Below are 16,665 nucleotides of genomic sequence, written 5' to 3'. Positions count from 1 at the left end.
CGTATCATTTTGTTCCTTATAAAATATATTTCATATTGTTGCTGTAAAAACATTACATTTCACATTTTTTTAAAAAAAACTTTTTAACAGTAAAAATAATACTTGGAAGACAGCTGGGGAAAAAAGACGCCAATAAGACAAATTCACAGATGGGATTTATCTCTCTCTCTTTTTTTTTTTTTCTTTTTTTTTTTTTTTTTTTTTTTTTTTTTTTTGCCCCTGGTAAAGTCAGAACCTAGAAGGACCAGAAAGTAACAGGACGGAATTCTTCAAACAAATCAGAGTTCCCACATCCAAATTAATAACATCCTCCAAGGAGTCAAACTACAGGCTTACTATCACAATGTGGACATTGCTCAAAACGCTCTCTGGAATGAAAGAATTGCCTGCCCAGCCAGTTTAACATCACACACGTAGGTGCCAGCTATTTCACTCGCCAGTCAGTCCTGGCGCTCCGCACCTGTGGCCTCACTTGGGCACAGACACTTGTGGGCTTTCTCTGCCCTGAGCCGGCCTGACTGTCCATTTACTATCGTGAAGGCTGGTCTGAGCAGGCGCCGCAGACTCCCAAGGCCATTCCAAGGAATACTCTGAATAAGGGGGATGTCGCTGGAATGAAGTTTCCCAAGATAACTGCTTTAGACAATCCGCCCTGTTAGTTCTGAATGCACACCTATGGCATCTTACCTTCTGTCAGATTCTGTGGCCCAGGTGGGCTGGGAAGGAGGGAGAGACAGAGATGAAACAAAACAGGCATGATCGCTGGATCAGATCACAAACCACCCCCGCCCTCCGAGAAGAAACAAATGGGGTAACCCCGAGGACAGACCACATGTCAAGAACCAACACAACAGCCACAAGATGGAGGCGCGGGGAGGGGGAGCTGAAGGAGCCCACCACCACCAATAAAAGTAAGAGGAGCAAACCCAGACGGGGTAAGCTGCACCAAAACAAAACACGAAAATAAAAATTAAAGGTAAAACCACTTGTTTTTCAATTGTTTTGTCAATTTCTTCTTCTTCTCTGCCCTGGGCACCAACGACATGACAAGCCTGCCTCCCTTAAAGAAAATCTTTATATCCAGTTGTGTCTACACAATCCAAACTGACGGGGGAAATGATAACAGCTTTTCTAAAGATGAGAGTCGGCAGGCCCTCTGACTGAGAAGGGAAGGTACCCTGGGCAGCGTCCAGCGTCTCGAACACTCCCTCCCCTCCCCCAGAGACCTGAAAATGGACAGCACGGGCAGTGAGTAGAGTCACAACAAGCAATATCCTACTATTGGCTTATAAGTCTCAGGGAGGCTGCAGGGACAGGAAAAGAGCCCTGGGCCACCACTTGCTGGCCTGGTTTCGAGCTTTACCAAGGAACATATTCCACATACTTTTTTTCACTAAGTTATAAAAATATATCCCATCACCACCAAAGACCCTGTGCCTAACTGTCTTTCTATTCTGTCACCAAACCCAGGTCCCCATCACCCTTCACAAAGTCACGCCCCTGCTCTTACGTTGGCAGGCGTTCTAACACTCTGCCTGTCTCAGATTGATAGGCTTAAGCACGTTTCCCACGGGAAGCGGCCAGAGCAGCTTCAAACAACCAGGTATTTCTACCTGGGACCAAGAGGACAACTTCAGTGAGAGCCAAGGGGTGGATGCTGCTGCTCAATCCCCAGAGAGGTGGCTCGGTGGGGTTCCCTGAGCCCCTGACATCAAGGACATAGGTCCAGGGCAGCTGGGCACCAGTGGTCCCAGTCAAGCAGGCCCCAAGGGACCTCCACAGTTACTTTCTGGGAAGAAAGGCAAGGCCCCGCCCCATCCTAATCAACCACTGGTTGGCACGGCACTAACTGCCCCTCTCTCTCTTCTTCCCCACAAGGCCAGCTTTGCTCACTAGCCTGCTGAGCAGGGCAGTCCAGGCTCCCCTCCAGTCCTCAGGCTTCCAGAAACCCCTCGGGCTGCAGTGCCAGTAGTGGTGGACCCAACCCCAGGCCCTCCTTGCCCTATTTCCACAACACTCTCTAACCTCCTCCATCCTGTCTTCAGGCAACAAAGTGCCCAGAAGGTATCTGGGAAGTTACACTGCATCAAAGTGACCCTCCTCGTCACCCAGATTGGACCAATACTGGTTTAAAAAAAAAAAACAACAACAGCAAAAAACCCAGAAGCCTCCTGCCTTGACTGAAGAGTCCGGTCCTACTTGTCACCTAAGGAAAAAGATCAGATTACTCTCAAAGGGGCAAAGGGGCAGGTGAGGCCGTCGCACAATGAGAGGCCTGTCAACGCCTCGTTGGTGGGGGCGAGCTGCCACCTCCCTATCTGTCTCTGCTCTTCTCTCCCCTCCCCTGCCAGCCCTGCCTGCAGCCTTGGGAGGGAAATGGGAAAATCCCTGGTGTAACCAGAGACAAGGAGGAACCTGCCATCCCAGTAAAAGGGGACTGGAATCAGAGAAAGGCTTCTGAATATACCACGCAAGAAAACAAAGCGTTTCTGAGGTGTCCCTTCCATCGCACGGCTAACGGTGGAGAGCGCACAGAGACACTAAAACCCTTTCGCCTTTCCTCAGGAAACAGGAAGGAAGAGCAAGGTAGTGTTTCACTGCTGCATTTCCAAAAGGGAACTCATGTCAGCCTTTTGGCTCAGCTATTTGGGGACAGTCTTTAAAAACCTGTTAGTCTGGGCTTTGAGAGGAAGCTATCCAACATGCGTTGGGCTGCCACCCAACGTCTGAGGGGACCCAGCTTCAAACAGTTGTCACCAGGGAAGGGTTTCCCTTCCATTTCCATGGGTGTGGCTTGGTGAGAACATGCTCTCTCCATTCTCCAGGTAGGGAGGGACCAGCTGCAAAAAAAAAAAAAAAAGCACTCTTCCCACCCTGCCACGGGCAGGTCCTACTCTCCGAATCATCAGCCAGAAATTTATTTTCTTTAAAAAAAAAAAAAAGGTAAATTCATCTTGCTCACAGTCCCTTCTGGATGAGTTGAGAAAGCAAAGAATTCACCAGCTGGGCAGGAAACAGAATGAGTTGTTCTGTCTTTTGACGTTTACCAACTAAACCCTCTGCAGAAAGGGGGTGTAGGAAAGGGAGAGTAATTCTTTGGTCTCTGGTTCGCTGCAGAATACCCTTGGTCATTTTTGGCTCTCTCCTATTTAAGGGGGGAAATATGTTTGTTTCTTTAAAAAAATAATAAAACAAAATGTTCCCAGAAGGGAGGGAAAAAGGTTTTAAGTATTAAACCTTAGCCAATAGAGCCCAAACTCCCAGTGTCTGCTCTCTATGTGTGGGTGTCTGTTGAGGGCTCACAGGTCTGCCTTTTGTCACCTGGCTGCCATTAGGGCCAGGAGCAAAGAGGAGGAGCCGGCTGGACGGGTTCAGTCCAGGAAGCGTTGGCAGGCCTTCTTCCAGCGGCAGGCTGTGCACCACTGGTCCCGGTGCTCGATGCCGTACACCTTGCGGCACTTCTTGGCCTCCCCGCGGGCCTTCCTGCCAAGAGAGAGGAATGCAGATACAGACACGTGCTGGTGGTTAGACCTGCAGAGTGGCCAGGTGTGAGGCTGAGCAAACAGCCAGAGGCTGGAAGGAGTGGGGGTGGGAGCCAAGGGGGCCAGAGGGCAGGTAGATCGTCTCCCCAGCATCCAGTGTGTCCTTCAGCTGAGCTCCCAGGATTAACCCTGGCGACCAGGGTCAGCTGGACTCGGAGTCCAAACTCACCATGGAGAGAACGGGGATGGGAGCCGGAGAGAGGACACAGCAGCAGACAGTCTTACCTGGCGCTGCTCTGGGCCCGGGGTGGAGAAGTGACAATCAGGTGAGATTTCATGGCAGGCGGTGGCTGCTGGGGCTCACTGAAGCTTAGCGACCGGCTCCGGACCTGGGCGCAGAGAGAGGGGCCGTGAGCACAGGGGCGAGAACCACCCCACAGGGCACGCGGCCACACCCGCGGAGCCCCTCCGTGTGTCAGGGGGCCAGGGGGCCTTTTCTAGAAGAATATTCTAGGCACAGGTGAACAGGGGCCAGGTAGAGAGGGGAGGTTGGAGAACGAGGAGGAAGCCTTTAATTCACGCTCAGGATAGAGAAGGGGCCACAGGCAGGGGAGTCACTTGACCTGGCCACTGTAGGGACTGCTCCCTACAGCTTTAGATGCAGTCACCACATGTGACACATGCAAAAAAAGGGACTGCACTGCCGCAACGGCACCTTCAGGCACTTGGGCTTTACAATGTGTGATACTTTCCCACCTGAGAGATTCAAGACCAGAACCCACTTTGTATGATTCAAATGACCTGAATCCCATTTGTGTTAGTTCAAAGACACAGTGGCTTCAGGATTTCTGATCCGCCCTACCCAGCCCCCCACAAGCTCCTACCTTCTTTCTTGCCCACCCTCTTCCTCTCCAGGTTTCCCACATTCTCTCCCTTCTTAACAAGCATGCACAGACACTCAGAGCTAAACAGGGCACGGACCCTGGCTTCGCCTCTGATTTTCTTGGCAAGGAACTTGCACGATCTGAATACTCCTCTGCAAGCACCCTTCCGAGAGGGGCTGTGACCAGCTGGAGACTGCCAGGTGAGGGGCCAAATACACGGAGATCTTCAAAAGGTTGGAGGGCTGGAGACAAGTGCGGGGAGACGGCCTCCAGCACTGGGGCCGTGTGGAAGGGCCCTCGCCTTGTTCCAGGGCCCCAAAGTGCTGTCGGGCTCAGAGACCCGGAGACGGGCACACTCACCGGAGAGAGGGAGGAGGCCGTAGAGGGGGCGGCAGCCCAGCTAATACTGGTGTAGATGTGAGGCGAGACAGGGATCTGAAAGGACGGCAGGGCCTGCGGGGACACGACAGCGTCAGCCTTGGCCCCACTTTCAGAGGCCCCCCATCCCCCTGTAACTCCACGAAGCACAGCAGAAAGTCTCTGGCTGGGAAATGCTGGGGAACCCCAGGTTGCTCCTTCCAAAAGAAACACCAGGGGCCCCAAGGCTCTGAAGCTGTCTCCTTAGTCCCAGGTGCCAATCTTTTTCAGGAGCCCCTCCCAGAACTGGTGTGCCTGCCAGCCTCGTGACGTCATCATCACAGCGGATGAACTTGGCTGGCTCACCGACCAAGGACATGCTCTGGGCAGTTCCTCAGAGACCTTCCGAAGCCTTCTGAGCACGGATGGACATGACGCACCAGGGCGAAGCATCCCCATCAACTGCCTGGGACAAGCCACACGCTCCTGGATGTCTAGGGGCCGGTTTGTTTATAAAAAACACCAGCCACACTCTCCAGGGGCAGCCAGCTGCCTGCAGGGCCACCTGAAGTTGGCCAATCATGCAATAGCTAAGTGACCACTCATTCTAAGGAGGCGAGTTGGCGCATTTTGTAAAGGTTTTCTGATGGAAAGCACTGCTGTTTAATGACTAACTTGAAAATCAGCCTAGAGTCCGATAAAACCAAGCTGTGGGGGGAAAAAAAAAGGAAAAAAGAAAAAAGCATTTTAAGAAAAACTGGCATGTAGTAAGCTGTGCATTTCCTGAATACCTACTATGTGCAGTGAAGACCATCTAAGTGCCACCCCGTCCATGACAACTTTCCCAACCACATGAGCATAATAGCTTGGTCCTTCCTGTACCCACAATGTCTTGTGCCTCTAGTAAGGCATGTACTGATGATTATAACCAATCACAGTTACATACGCATTTCTCTCTCCAGCTAAGCCATGCATGTCACAAGGTCGGGGACAATGTCTTATTTGATCTGAAAAGCTTAGCCCACTGCTTGACACATAGTAGGATTACAAAATATGGGTGCTGAGTTGTATGTTAAATGTAACACAATTCTAGAAACTAGGGGTTTGTTCTGAGAAGCCCACTACACCATTCCATCCCCTTTAATAGCCAGAGACGATATAACAATTCCCCATTCCAAATCCATCAACCTGGTTACTCAAGGATTCAACCAGATTTTTAGTAATCCCTCCTGACAGCCACCAGTGAAGAACTCGGGAATTTATTGAGGGCAGTTTATTTTCCTTTCCTTCTTTACAGAAGTTAGAGATGAGCTATGTGGCTGAAGGGCTGGGGCCTTCAATCAGGGTGATCACCAGCGGGTGACAGGTCAGACACTGAACGGCCTCACGGCCACAGGCCTGAGCTCCACATGCCCCAGCCGCATACCTGGTACGCATGGTCAGCCTGAATGTGCCAGAAGGAGCCAGGAGCTGACTTGCTGAGAGCACCAGAGGGCAGGTACGGTTCCAGGCCAGGGTGTTCGGGGCCTGAGGTCTGGGCTTTGGGAGGAGGTGGGGGAAGAATGGCAAGGGGCGAGCTGGTCACACTGGGGGTGGGGGCTGAGTCGGCAGTGGGGGTGCCAGCGGCAGCAGCAGCTTCCTCCTTCATCTGCACCTCCGTGTAATAGAAATCCTCCTCCCGCTTGAACTGGTCGGAGTCCACAGTGTCCCTGTGTGGGAGGGAGACACGTGGTGATCAGGGACAAGCTGCTTCAGTTCAAACACAAGGGGGACAGGCGTAAAAGGGAGTGCTTGCTCAGGGCCGCTCAGTGAGTCAGGGAAGGAGCCCAGAACGCCCAGGAGGCTGTTGCTGAAGGTGTGTCACAGGGCAGGGCGTGCCTGCACACCCACGAGGCTGTTTCTCCTGGCACTGAAGGCTCCTCCTCTCACAGAGTGGGCAGGAACCTCTCTTCCCGTAGGAGTCATTTGATTCGGAGTTCTGCCAGGGGCCCTGACTGGGCCCCGCCTACTCGCAGTCACGTTCTCTCCACGAGGGAAAGGGCGTGAGGCAGTTCCTCTTCCAAGAGCAGCGCTGGCTCCAGGGCCACAGTGTGAACGGAGCCCCAGATCCTTCTGGAAAGCAGGTACGGGCCTCACAACAGGGTCTCACCAAATTCTCTATTTCCACTCAGAACTAAAACATCTTACATCCCAAAGTGAGGAAAAGATGATACATCTACAAGACGGATGGTGCTCCCTTCCCATGAACAGCATCAACATTCACCACGATAGGAGAATCCCTTCTTCCCAGCCAAGAGCTCTCTCCAACAGGCGATTGTGCTGGGCACAGGGGCCAGGGATGGGCACTAGGTGGTACTCTCAGCAAGTCATTTTCTTGTAAGCATTCTGGGCCACCAGGAATAATATTGTGGGTTCAATCCCCAGTCAGACCACATACAAGAATCAACCAATGAATGCATTAATAAGTGAAATAACAAACCAATGTTTCTCTCTCTTCCCCTCTCTCTTTAAAACCAATCAATAAAAAGGAGACCTGAATGACACCCTAGGCCCCTAGGCAGACAGGCCCTGGGTTCTATACCTACCCGAGGTGGAGGGCTTTCACGTGTCGCTTGATGCCCACAATTGAGCGCAGAACTTTGCCACAGTTTGGCCACAGGCACTTGTACATCACCTTCACAGAGTTCTAGGGGAATGAGGGACAGTATCATTGAGATATGCTTCTCTCCTTCATCCCCCTCACCTCCTCACCTCATGGGGACTTCAGCTGCCTTCAAAATCCTAACAAACGGCTTGCTGGAGCCAAAGAAACTGACCAGCAGGGGCAGAGAACTGCCAGCAGCAGTGTTTGGTGCTGTGGTCAGACCCCGCTGAAGGCCTGGCACGTACCAGCCTCAGGAGTGCAGCAAAGAAGGCAGGGATTGAATCAGAGGTGACAAGAGACTGGCATTCAAGAGAGCTCCTGGGAATATCATGAGGGAACAGAAGCAGCAAAGGAAACCTAAAATGAGATGAAGCCTGAGAACGCCTAGGACCTGGGAGGCCCACGTGGACATCAGCCCCCCCCCCAGCCTGAGCTCACGCCCACATCACAACGTACCTTTCTTTTACGTGGCGCTGGTTCATCCAACAGGAAAGCGTCGGGATCAGTTTCAAATCCATTATCCGTTTGGGGAGATCCAAAGGCGTCACCCAGATACTTGGGGCTGGCCTGGGGGTGTGGGGGCGAGGGGGTGGAAACACCACTGCTCGCGCTCCAGTGCCCGCTGGTGGTGCTGCTGCCACTGTCGGACACGTCGCCACTCTCCTTCCACGGGTCACAGGGCGCGCGGGAAGCTAGCCGGAGAGAAGACAGAGGATGCTCATGGGCCTGTCCCCAGACAGAGCTTCTGGTGTGGCCCTGTCTACACTGGATTCCGCATGGGACAACCCAGGTCGGGGACCATGATGTTCTCCTTTCGAGTCTGGGTTCCTGAATCCAAGTCCTGGTTCTGCCTCAGCCTGGCTGTGCCACGTCAGGGCGAGAAAACCCAAACCGCCCCTTTCTGAGCTTCGGTCAGAATGAGAAGCAGGGTGAGGCAGTTCATCGTGGCAGCTTCTCTGGGTAGCCCTGGTCTGCTAGCCCAGTGGCCACTTCCTGCCGCAGCCATGCTGATGACCGCTGATCGACAGACACACACTGAAGCTTTGTTTTGTATATTGTTAACAGAAACAAAACCTAATGAAGATGTGTTCCTCACTTTAAATGTTAAAAATAAATAAAAGGCCCTGGCCGGTTGGCTCAGCGGTAGAGCGTCAGCCTGGCGTGCAGGAGTCCCAGGTTCAATTCCCAGCCAGGGCACACAGGAGAAGCGCCCATCTGCTTCTCCACCCCTCCCCCTCTCCTTCCTCTCTGTCTCTCTCTTACCCTCCCACAGCCAAGGCTCCATTGGAGCAAAGTTGGCCCAGGCGCTGAGGATGGCTCTGTGGCCTCTGCCTCAGGCACTAGAATGGCTCTGGATGCAACAGAGCCACGCCCCAGATGGGCAGAGCATCACCCCCTGGTGGGCATGCCGGGTGGATCCCGGTTGGGCGCATGCAGGAGTCTGTCTGACTGCCTCCCGTTTCCAACTTCAGAAAAATAAATAAATAAGTAAGTAAGTAAGTAAGTAAAAAGCTGGGGGTGTGTAGGGAGGAGGCAGGGGAAAGCCTACCCCATCTCTAGGTCTAAAAGGGTGGATAAGAAGGTGCACAGACACGCATGCCAGGACCACGTGGGCAATCTTCCCCGCAGTAGAGTTAGGGCGGAAAGGTCAAGTTAAGAGCTTGTTGACCGGGCTTTCTTGAAGAATGCCTTTTGATCATTTGAACCAGTGCAGGTCCATCAAAATCATCGGGTGAGAAGAAATCACGTGGCCAACTCTGGCAGCTCGTGGAATGTGTAACAGGCACCAGAGGTGCTGCAAGCCAGGTGGCTCCTGGTTCCCCACAAGGAACACAGGAGGAAAGTTTCCTTCTGAGAGCAGCTCAGACCAATCATCAATGATGGGAGCACTTAGGGCCTACATGGCCCTGAGCCTGGGGCCCTGCTCCCTCCCCGCAGTGCATCTGAACAGGAGGCAAACCGCAGTGAGATGTGAAATTTTCGGTTCTTAAATTGCCTGTTTTAGGCCTAACCCAGATTCTTCCCTGCCTAGGCTACAAAGCCTAATTCATTCACAGTGTAGGAGAACCTGAAATTCTTATATAAAACAATAGCAGGAGATAGGGGATGGGGGTGTGCGTGACATGTGCAGGTATGGTGGCCATGTCCCCACCTACCCCAACTCCCAACATGGGTGGGTGTTCCACGGAGCCTCCTTAGTAACCTGGATTCTGAGATAGACTAATTAAATCTCACATGCTAGGAGAAGCCCACCCAAACAGAATGGGTTAAAGAAACCGTTTCCTCTCTAAGTTATCACTGTCAAGTCTCAAAGCTATGACTTCCTAGAAACCACAAGCTTATGACACCCACACACGGGGCTTACAAAACAGGACGGCCCGGGTCCTGGCCGAACAGCTCCATTGGTTGAGCGTCATCTGGCAGCACAGGGTTGCCAACTCGATCCCCAGTCAGGGCACATACAGAAACGGATCAATGTTCCTGTGTTTCCCTCTCTTTCTCTTCCTTCCTCTATCTCTTGAAATCAATCAATTAGTCAATCGGGTAGCCCTTCAGGAAAGAACTCAGGAGCCAACAACAGCCCAATAGGTCAAGGACGCAGACTCAGGGAGAGAAGGGCAAGGAAGTAGAACGTCTCACAGTCGTCCCCAAACTATGGCCCCCTGAGGCCATTTATCCGGCCCCCCGCCGCACTTCCAGAAGGGGCACCTCTTTCATTGGTGGTCAGTGAGAGGAGCACTGTATGTGGCGGCCCTCCAACGGTCTGAGGGACAGTGAACTGGCCCCCTGTGTAAAAAGTTTGGGGACCCCTGGATCAGGACTCTGGAGAAAAGGGGCAGGTCAAACACAGGGAAACCCCCCAACACAGCAACCTTCCACAAGGAACCACTCAAATGGCTCAAATGCTGCAACTGGCAGAGTGGCACACAAAGAAAGAAAAATATTTTAAAAAGGAAAAAGTTAACATCATCAATTCATCTATAAGTTATACAATGAACATAAATTAGATCATATGATTTTCTAGGGCAGGGTAACAGATATTCTCTACCATGAAAGCTAAGTGCTCCTCTATAGATACACAGCAATGAGAGCTTACACTGAACCTCTAGGAAATATAAATATTTGTCATTTCCTCTGGTCTCTACACACATGCATGCACAGGACCATCCTAACAATATAGACACCAAACAGAATAGTGGTTTCCGTGCAAATAGTGTCTGTGATTAGAGCAAGGTTTTGGTTATTGCATAGACCTCACCTGGCAGAATACTTCAACAACATTAGTTGCCAAGGAAGCCTTGTTTTTCCACTGATTTCAACCACATGATCAGAAATAAAATGGAAAAAATATCTCTAATAAACAATTAAAATTGTCCAAAGGGACTTCAGATATTGGGATCATGGCATATTATCAGTTAAATATATATATCTGGTGTTGGCATGTGTAGGTGTTTACAAGGGGTTGTGTACACACAAAACCTGATGGGAATTGGAGTCAACGATTTTCTTTTCCTTTCTGACACTTTTCTGGATCTTTCTCCTGTTGACCAACCTCCTGGATCTCCTAAACTCATCAGAGCTCCTGAAAACGCAGAATTACTCCTTACCTCCCCGTCTTGCTGCATAGCTCCCAGTACTAAAATAGTAGGCGTGCAATGCCACGCTTCACCACAAGGAACAGTTACACACAACAACCAACTCTAGCAGACACGTCACAGATGACGGGCTTTGGGTGCCGTAAGTAAATCTGCCTCATCACTCCTTTAAATCTTCTGTCTAGAAAGATTACTCATGAGGGATACTCGTAAAGGCCACTTTTCTTCTGACTCCATATTTTCCAATAAGCTGTAAGTAGCCTGCAATTCACGTAGATCTCACCAATGAAAAAGTTATTCCCTGGGAGTAAGTTAGGCCAGTAAGTAACGAATTTAAAAACAAAACAAAAAGAGACTTTAAGTTCACTACCAGTCTGGTCAAACTAATATCCAGCAACCCTTTTTCCTCCCATATTACTCATAATGTACTATGGGGGTTGCACCAAATGAATTTTCATTTAATATGTAAATACGCTGTGAAGTCATACTCTCGGTTTGTATTAAGCAATTAGATTTATAATAGACTTCAGCCTGTTTATTTCAGGTCCTTGGCCTGTAGGCCCACACTAATTTACAAGACTGAATCAGGTACTTGGAACAGGGTCATGAATCTTCTGAGGCCACTAGGGGACCATTTAGTAAGTTTCTACCTTCGGGAACTAAGTATTCCTCTACTGGCCTTGTTCAGGGCCCCACCAAAGGGCCTCACTCACTTACTCCCATAGAAGAACTTACTCCAGTGGCCAGTGTGGGTCAGCCCCGTGCTCAATCATCTTCACAATGCACCAGGAAGCTTCTCCCCAGAGGAGGAAACTGAGGAAAAAGAATGGAAGCATCTAACTCAGTGTCACTCAGCCAGTCTGGGATGCAAGTAAGAAGGGACTCCAAAATCCTACTGCCAGGCCAGTGCTTTGACAATTCACTGCTCAAAGCGAAGGAAGTCAGCTGTGAGCCTCTGCTGCACTCAGAACCCATGTGGACCCCCTTCCTCACCAGTGAAGTTGGCCTCGGCCCCTGGAGGACTCTGCACGACCGGGCTGCAGGACAGGGATGTCAGCACCATGGCCGCCATCATCTCATCCATTTCCACTGCATCGGACTTCCTGGATTCAAGCAGGTAAGGGCAAAGGTTACTTTCTGAGACTGCTGGTCACATCATCGTGTTACACTTCTGGCCTGTCCCCTCCATGTGCCCACTACAATCAGTAGTATATGTTAAATAAAACCTGAAGGTCTCTCCTCATTCTTCATGAAAAATACTCATTCCAAATTACATTTACTATATCACTAAACCCCAATATGAGCAGGTCGGCCCCCACCCCACTGCTGACACCCGGAGGTGACTCCATTCTCTCCCCTGAATTCACTTCCTAACTAACTCTGCAGCTTAAAATAGAGAATTGTATGGGGGGGGGGGGGAGTGCGAGTCAAAGCAATGAAGAAAAAAACATAGACAAAAAAGATGCCCACTGGAATTTGAAAGCACTAAAATTACCTTTCTTTCCCTGTCTTATATTTAAGAGGGAAGAATTACACTAACCAATTCCTTTCCCCTCCCCCAAGAAAAATTACGAGATATTCTGTTAGTTTCTGAATGTCAACAGAACCTAGTCCATAAGCCAACAAGCAAGTAAACCAGAAACACTAAAATAAGTCTCAACGCTTAACACAGCAGAGGTCTATAGAATTTTACATGCAATATTTGTTTTAAAAACCCATGTAGCCTGACCAGGTGGTGGCGCAGTGGATGGAGCGTCGAACTGGGATGCGGAAGGACCCAGGTTCAAGACCCCGAGGTTGCCAGCTTGAGCGCGGGCTCATCTGGCTTGAGCAAAGAGCTCACCAGCTTAGACCCAAGGTCGCTGGCTCCAGCAGGGTACTCGGTCTGCTGAAGGCCCACGGTCAAGGCACATGTGAGAAAGCAATCAATGAACAACTAAGAAGTCGCAACGCGCAACGAGAAACTGATGATTGATGCTTCTCATCTCTCTCCATTCCTGACTGTCTGTCCCTGTCTATCTCTGCCTCTGTAAAAAAACAAACAAACAAAAAAAAAACAACCATGTAGAGTTACATTATTATGTGGAAGTCAATTTAGAGCTGTCAGTAATGCTAACATATGAAAAGTTAGCCTGAAATATATTTTTAGGCGGCTCATCTATTTCAAAGGACTGTATTAATCCCGTCTTTATAATTTAGATCCACCAAAATAATACATCACTGGGTTTGAAGCTAACCTAAGACCAGAAATTTATTAAACATATTAGCATCCTTTTTTTTTTTTAACAGGATCTTTGTATTTTTATTCCTGTCGAATAGAAAAGCAAGTCCTTTGCCAACATTCCCCTGAATTCAAAATGACAAATATGGTTGCTGTGGTCTCAGTGTCCTGGGTGGACTGTCAGTGACAGTGGTCCCCACAGACAAACAGGAAGAGGTAGAATGAGCTTGACCACTTGCACACCCTGTATCTGTTGGCAGACTTTCTTTGTTAATCTTAAAAGACCAATGTACATAGAGTACGTAACATAGAAATCAGAAGATATATTGTATATTTTTCTTGTCAGGGGAAAATTGTATCATAAAATTTTAAAGCAAGATCTACATGAATGGCTTTGAACTATGCCATACACCTGAAACTAATACAAAATAATATTGAATGTAAACTGTAATTGAAAAATAAAATTTAAAAAGAAATCATCAATGATTTTAAATATCTAAGCCAGGGGTCAGCGATTCAGAGCCTGTGGACCAAACATGGCCTGCTGCTGGCTTCTGGATGGCTCCCAAGCTAAGAAGGGTTTCATATTTTTTTCAAAAATCAAAAGAATGCCTTGGCCGGTTGGCTCAGTGGTAGAGCGTTGACCTGGTGTCTGGATGTCCTGGATTTGATTTCCCAGTCAGGGCATACAGGAGAAGTGCCCATCTGTTTCTCCCCCATACCCCCTCATACCTCTCTCTCTCCTCCTCCTCCCCTCTTGCAGCCATGGCTCGATTAGAGTAAGTTGGTCCAGGTGCTGAGGATGGCTCCATGGCCTCCGCCTCAGGTGCTAAAATAATGGCTCCAGTTGCAACAGGGCAACGCCCGAGATGGGCGGAGCATCATCCCCTAGTGGGCATGCCGGGTGGATCCTGGTCAGGGCGGGAGTCTCTGTCTGCCTGCCCTCCTCTCACTAAATTTTTTTAAAAATTTTTTCAAAAGAAGACTTACTTCTTGACATGTGACACATGAAAATGATACAAAATTGAAATCTGAGTGTCCATAGTAAAGCTTTCCCGGAGTGCAACCATGCCATCTACTTCTCCACCGCTGTGGCTGCTGTCACGCTCCGTGGCCTGTGGCCAAACCGAGCCCCTGCAGCAGCAGACTCCTCCGCCCATGAGGCCTACACTACATTACTTACTGTCTGGTCTGTTCAGAACAAGTTTACTGATTCCTGAGCTAAGCCATTTTTTTCTGCCTCTCATCATGAAAAACTAAGAACTAATTTCAGTTTAAGCATAAAGAGAGGAAAAACAGCCTTTAGCCAAATCAATGATAGAACACCCATCACAGAGTGATGGGGAAGAACAGATACTATTCTGGGTTTTTCTAAAGGGTGCCCTCTCCGCTCTTTGTGCCCCATCTGTCCCACATCTTGACAACTAGACACCCAGGACTTCCACGTTCCTCCCTCATCACAAAACACGCCTCGACTCCATTTCTCACCATCCACATGATCTTTAGAGCCCAGGTTCTCCCGCACAAACCTTTTTGGGACGTCAATGTTCCTGGAGACAGGCCTGTAGGCTTGTGCCTGGGTTCCCTGCTCCATCAGTGGCACCTGGGGAACGGGGCCCTGCAGCTCAGCCAGCCACACCTCCTCCGCTTTGCAGCAGATCTGTAACTTCTGGTCCAATAGCCAGACTGTCACCTTATCCTCAGCCCAACTATGCTGCTCCACCAGTCCTGTGCACTCTTGACCTCCGTACCATACATAAACCTGGGTGGGGGAGAAAACAACAACCAGCGATCAGGTTAGTCATTCTTATCCCATATTCCCCAAGTTCTGGGAGCCAGAATCCACCTGACACAAACTGTGTCCTCTGAGTCATCTTTAATTCAAGCAGAGGCTCTCAGGGACCTGCTTCCCACCTGAGCGCCCAGTGGACTGGTTCTTCCCAAAACAGATCCTTATAAACTAGATCAGGGGATGGGAACCTATGGCTCACGAGCCAGATGTGGCTCTTTTGATGGCTGCATCTGGCTCGCAGACAAATCTTTAATAAAAAAATAATAATGTTAAAATATAAAACATTCTCATGTATTACAATCCATTCATTTCCTACCGCTCATGTTCATGGTTGCGGGTGGCTGGAGCCAATCACAGCTGTCCTCCAGGACAACACCAAATTTTTATTGAATAATGCATAACGTACATGGGTCATTGTATGGCTCTCATGGAATTACATTTTAAAATATGTGGCGTTCATGGCTCTCTTAGCCAAAAAGGTTCCCGACCCCTGCTCTAGATGGAGAAAAGGAACATGTCCATTTCTGAGATATTTTTCTTCCTGAACTTGGAATCTGTATGCAATTGAGGCTAAGTTGTTATCTTAAAACAGACTTTTATAACTTTGTTTTCTGTAAGCCTCATGGTAACTACAAAGAAAAAAACCTCTAGTTGATACTCAAAAGATAAAGGAATCAAAGCATATGACTACAAAAAAAAAATCAACAAATCACAACAACAGAAGACAAGAGAGGGAGACAAGAACAAAAGAACTACAGAACAAAATAATTAACAAAATAGCAATAGTCAGTCTTTACCTGCCAATAATTACTTTAAATGTAAATGAATTAAATTCTCTAATCAAATGAATTTGGAATCTGTGGCCCACCCTCCAGATCTCTCTTGCCCTGCCTTACCTCTGAAGTCCTATATATCTGCTGGTTCCCAACTACTGCCTTGAATTGCTCATTCTCAGGGGTAGTCAACCTTTTTATACATACCGCCCACTTTTGTATCTCTGTTAGTAGTAAAATTTTCTAACCGCCCACCAGTTCCCCAGTAAAGGTGATTTATAAAGTAGGGAAGTAACTTTACTTTATAAAATTTATAAAGCAGAGTTACCACAAGTTAAAGCATATAATAATAATTACTTACCAAGTACTTTATGTCAGATTTTTACTGTTTGGCAGAATAAATCTTTATAAAACAACTTACTATAGTTAAATCTATCTTTTTATTTATATTTTGGTTGCTCCGCTACCGCCCACCATGAAAGCTGGAATGTCCACTAGTGGGCGGTAAGGACCAGGTTGACCACCACTGCTCATGCTGCATTTTGTTCCTCAGAGACTTCTGAGTCTCCCTAGAGACGAGATGGTAAGGATGGAGAGGTAGGTTGACCTCTCTCTAGGGCTGCTAGCTGTTGGGGAAGTGAGATAGAGTCTATATATGGCCCTTGAGAAGGCAATGAAAGAGAAGCCCATGTATCTGGATCCAGTGAGAATATCAGGTACAGGTTGCCCTGGCCGGTTGGCTCAGTGGTAGAGTGTCAGCCTGGTGTGTGGAAGTTCCAGGTTCAATTCCCAGTCAGGGCACACAGGAGAAGTGACCATCTGTTTCTCCACCCCGTTTCCCCCTTATCTCTCTATTCCCCTCTTACAGCCATGGCTCAATTGATTCAAGTGCATGAGCTCTGGGCACTGAGGCTCG

General features: G+C 49.0%; 1 protein-coding gene across 4 annotated transcripts in view; it reads right to left on the bottom strand.

Moving 5' to 3' along the window:
• Positions 1-220: 220 nt before the first annotated feature.
• ZNF395 (zinc finger protein 395) overlaps positions 221-16,665 on the bottom strand; it is a 45,001-nt gene continuing 28,556 nt past the window's right edge. For all 4 annotated transcript variants that reach the window (XM_066388468.1, XM_066388477.1, XM_066388486.1 and 1 more), the window contains 8 exons: positions 14,714-14,946; positions 11,957-12,066; positions 7,824-8,059; positions 7,309-7,409; positions 6,150-6,432; positions 4,727-4,819; positions 3,768-3,871; positions 221-3,483 (listed from right to left, as the gene is read on the bottom strand). In XM_066388468.1, the coding sequence (XP_066244565.1) occupies positions 3,372-3,483; positions 3,768-3,871; positions 4,727-4,819; positions 6,150-6,432; positions 7,309-7,409; positions 7,824-8,059; positions 11,957-12,066; positions 14,714-14,946 (1,272 nt within the window). In that variant the 3' untranslated portion in view covers positions 221-3,371. The remainder of the gene's footprint in view (positions 3,484-3,767; positions 3,872-4,726; positions 4,820-6,149; positions 6,433-7,308; positions 7,410-7,823; positions 8,060-11,956; positions 12,067-14,713; positions 14,947-16,665) is intronic.

The sequence above is a fragment of the Saccopteryx leptura genome, chromosome 1 (assembly GCF_036850995.1).
Source record: "Saccopteryx leptura isolate mSacLep1 chromosome 1, mSacLep1_pri_phased_curated, whole genome shotgun sequence".
Taxonomy (NCBI): domain Eukaryota; kingdom Metazoa; phylum Chordata; class Mammalia; order Chiroptera; family Emballonuridae; genus Saccopteryx; species Saccopteryx leptura.
The sequence above is the reverse complement of the archived record's forward strand: the minus strand, read 5'-3'. Positions and strand labels throughout refer to the sequence as shown.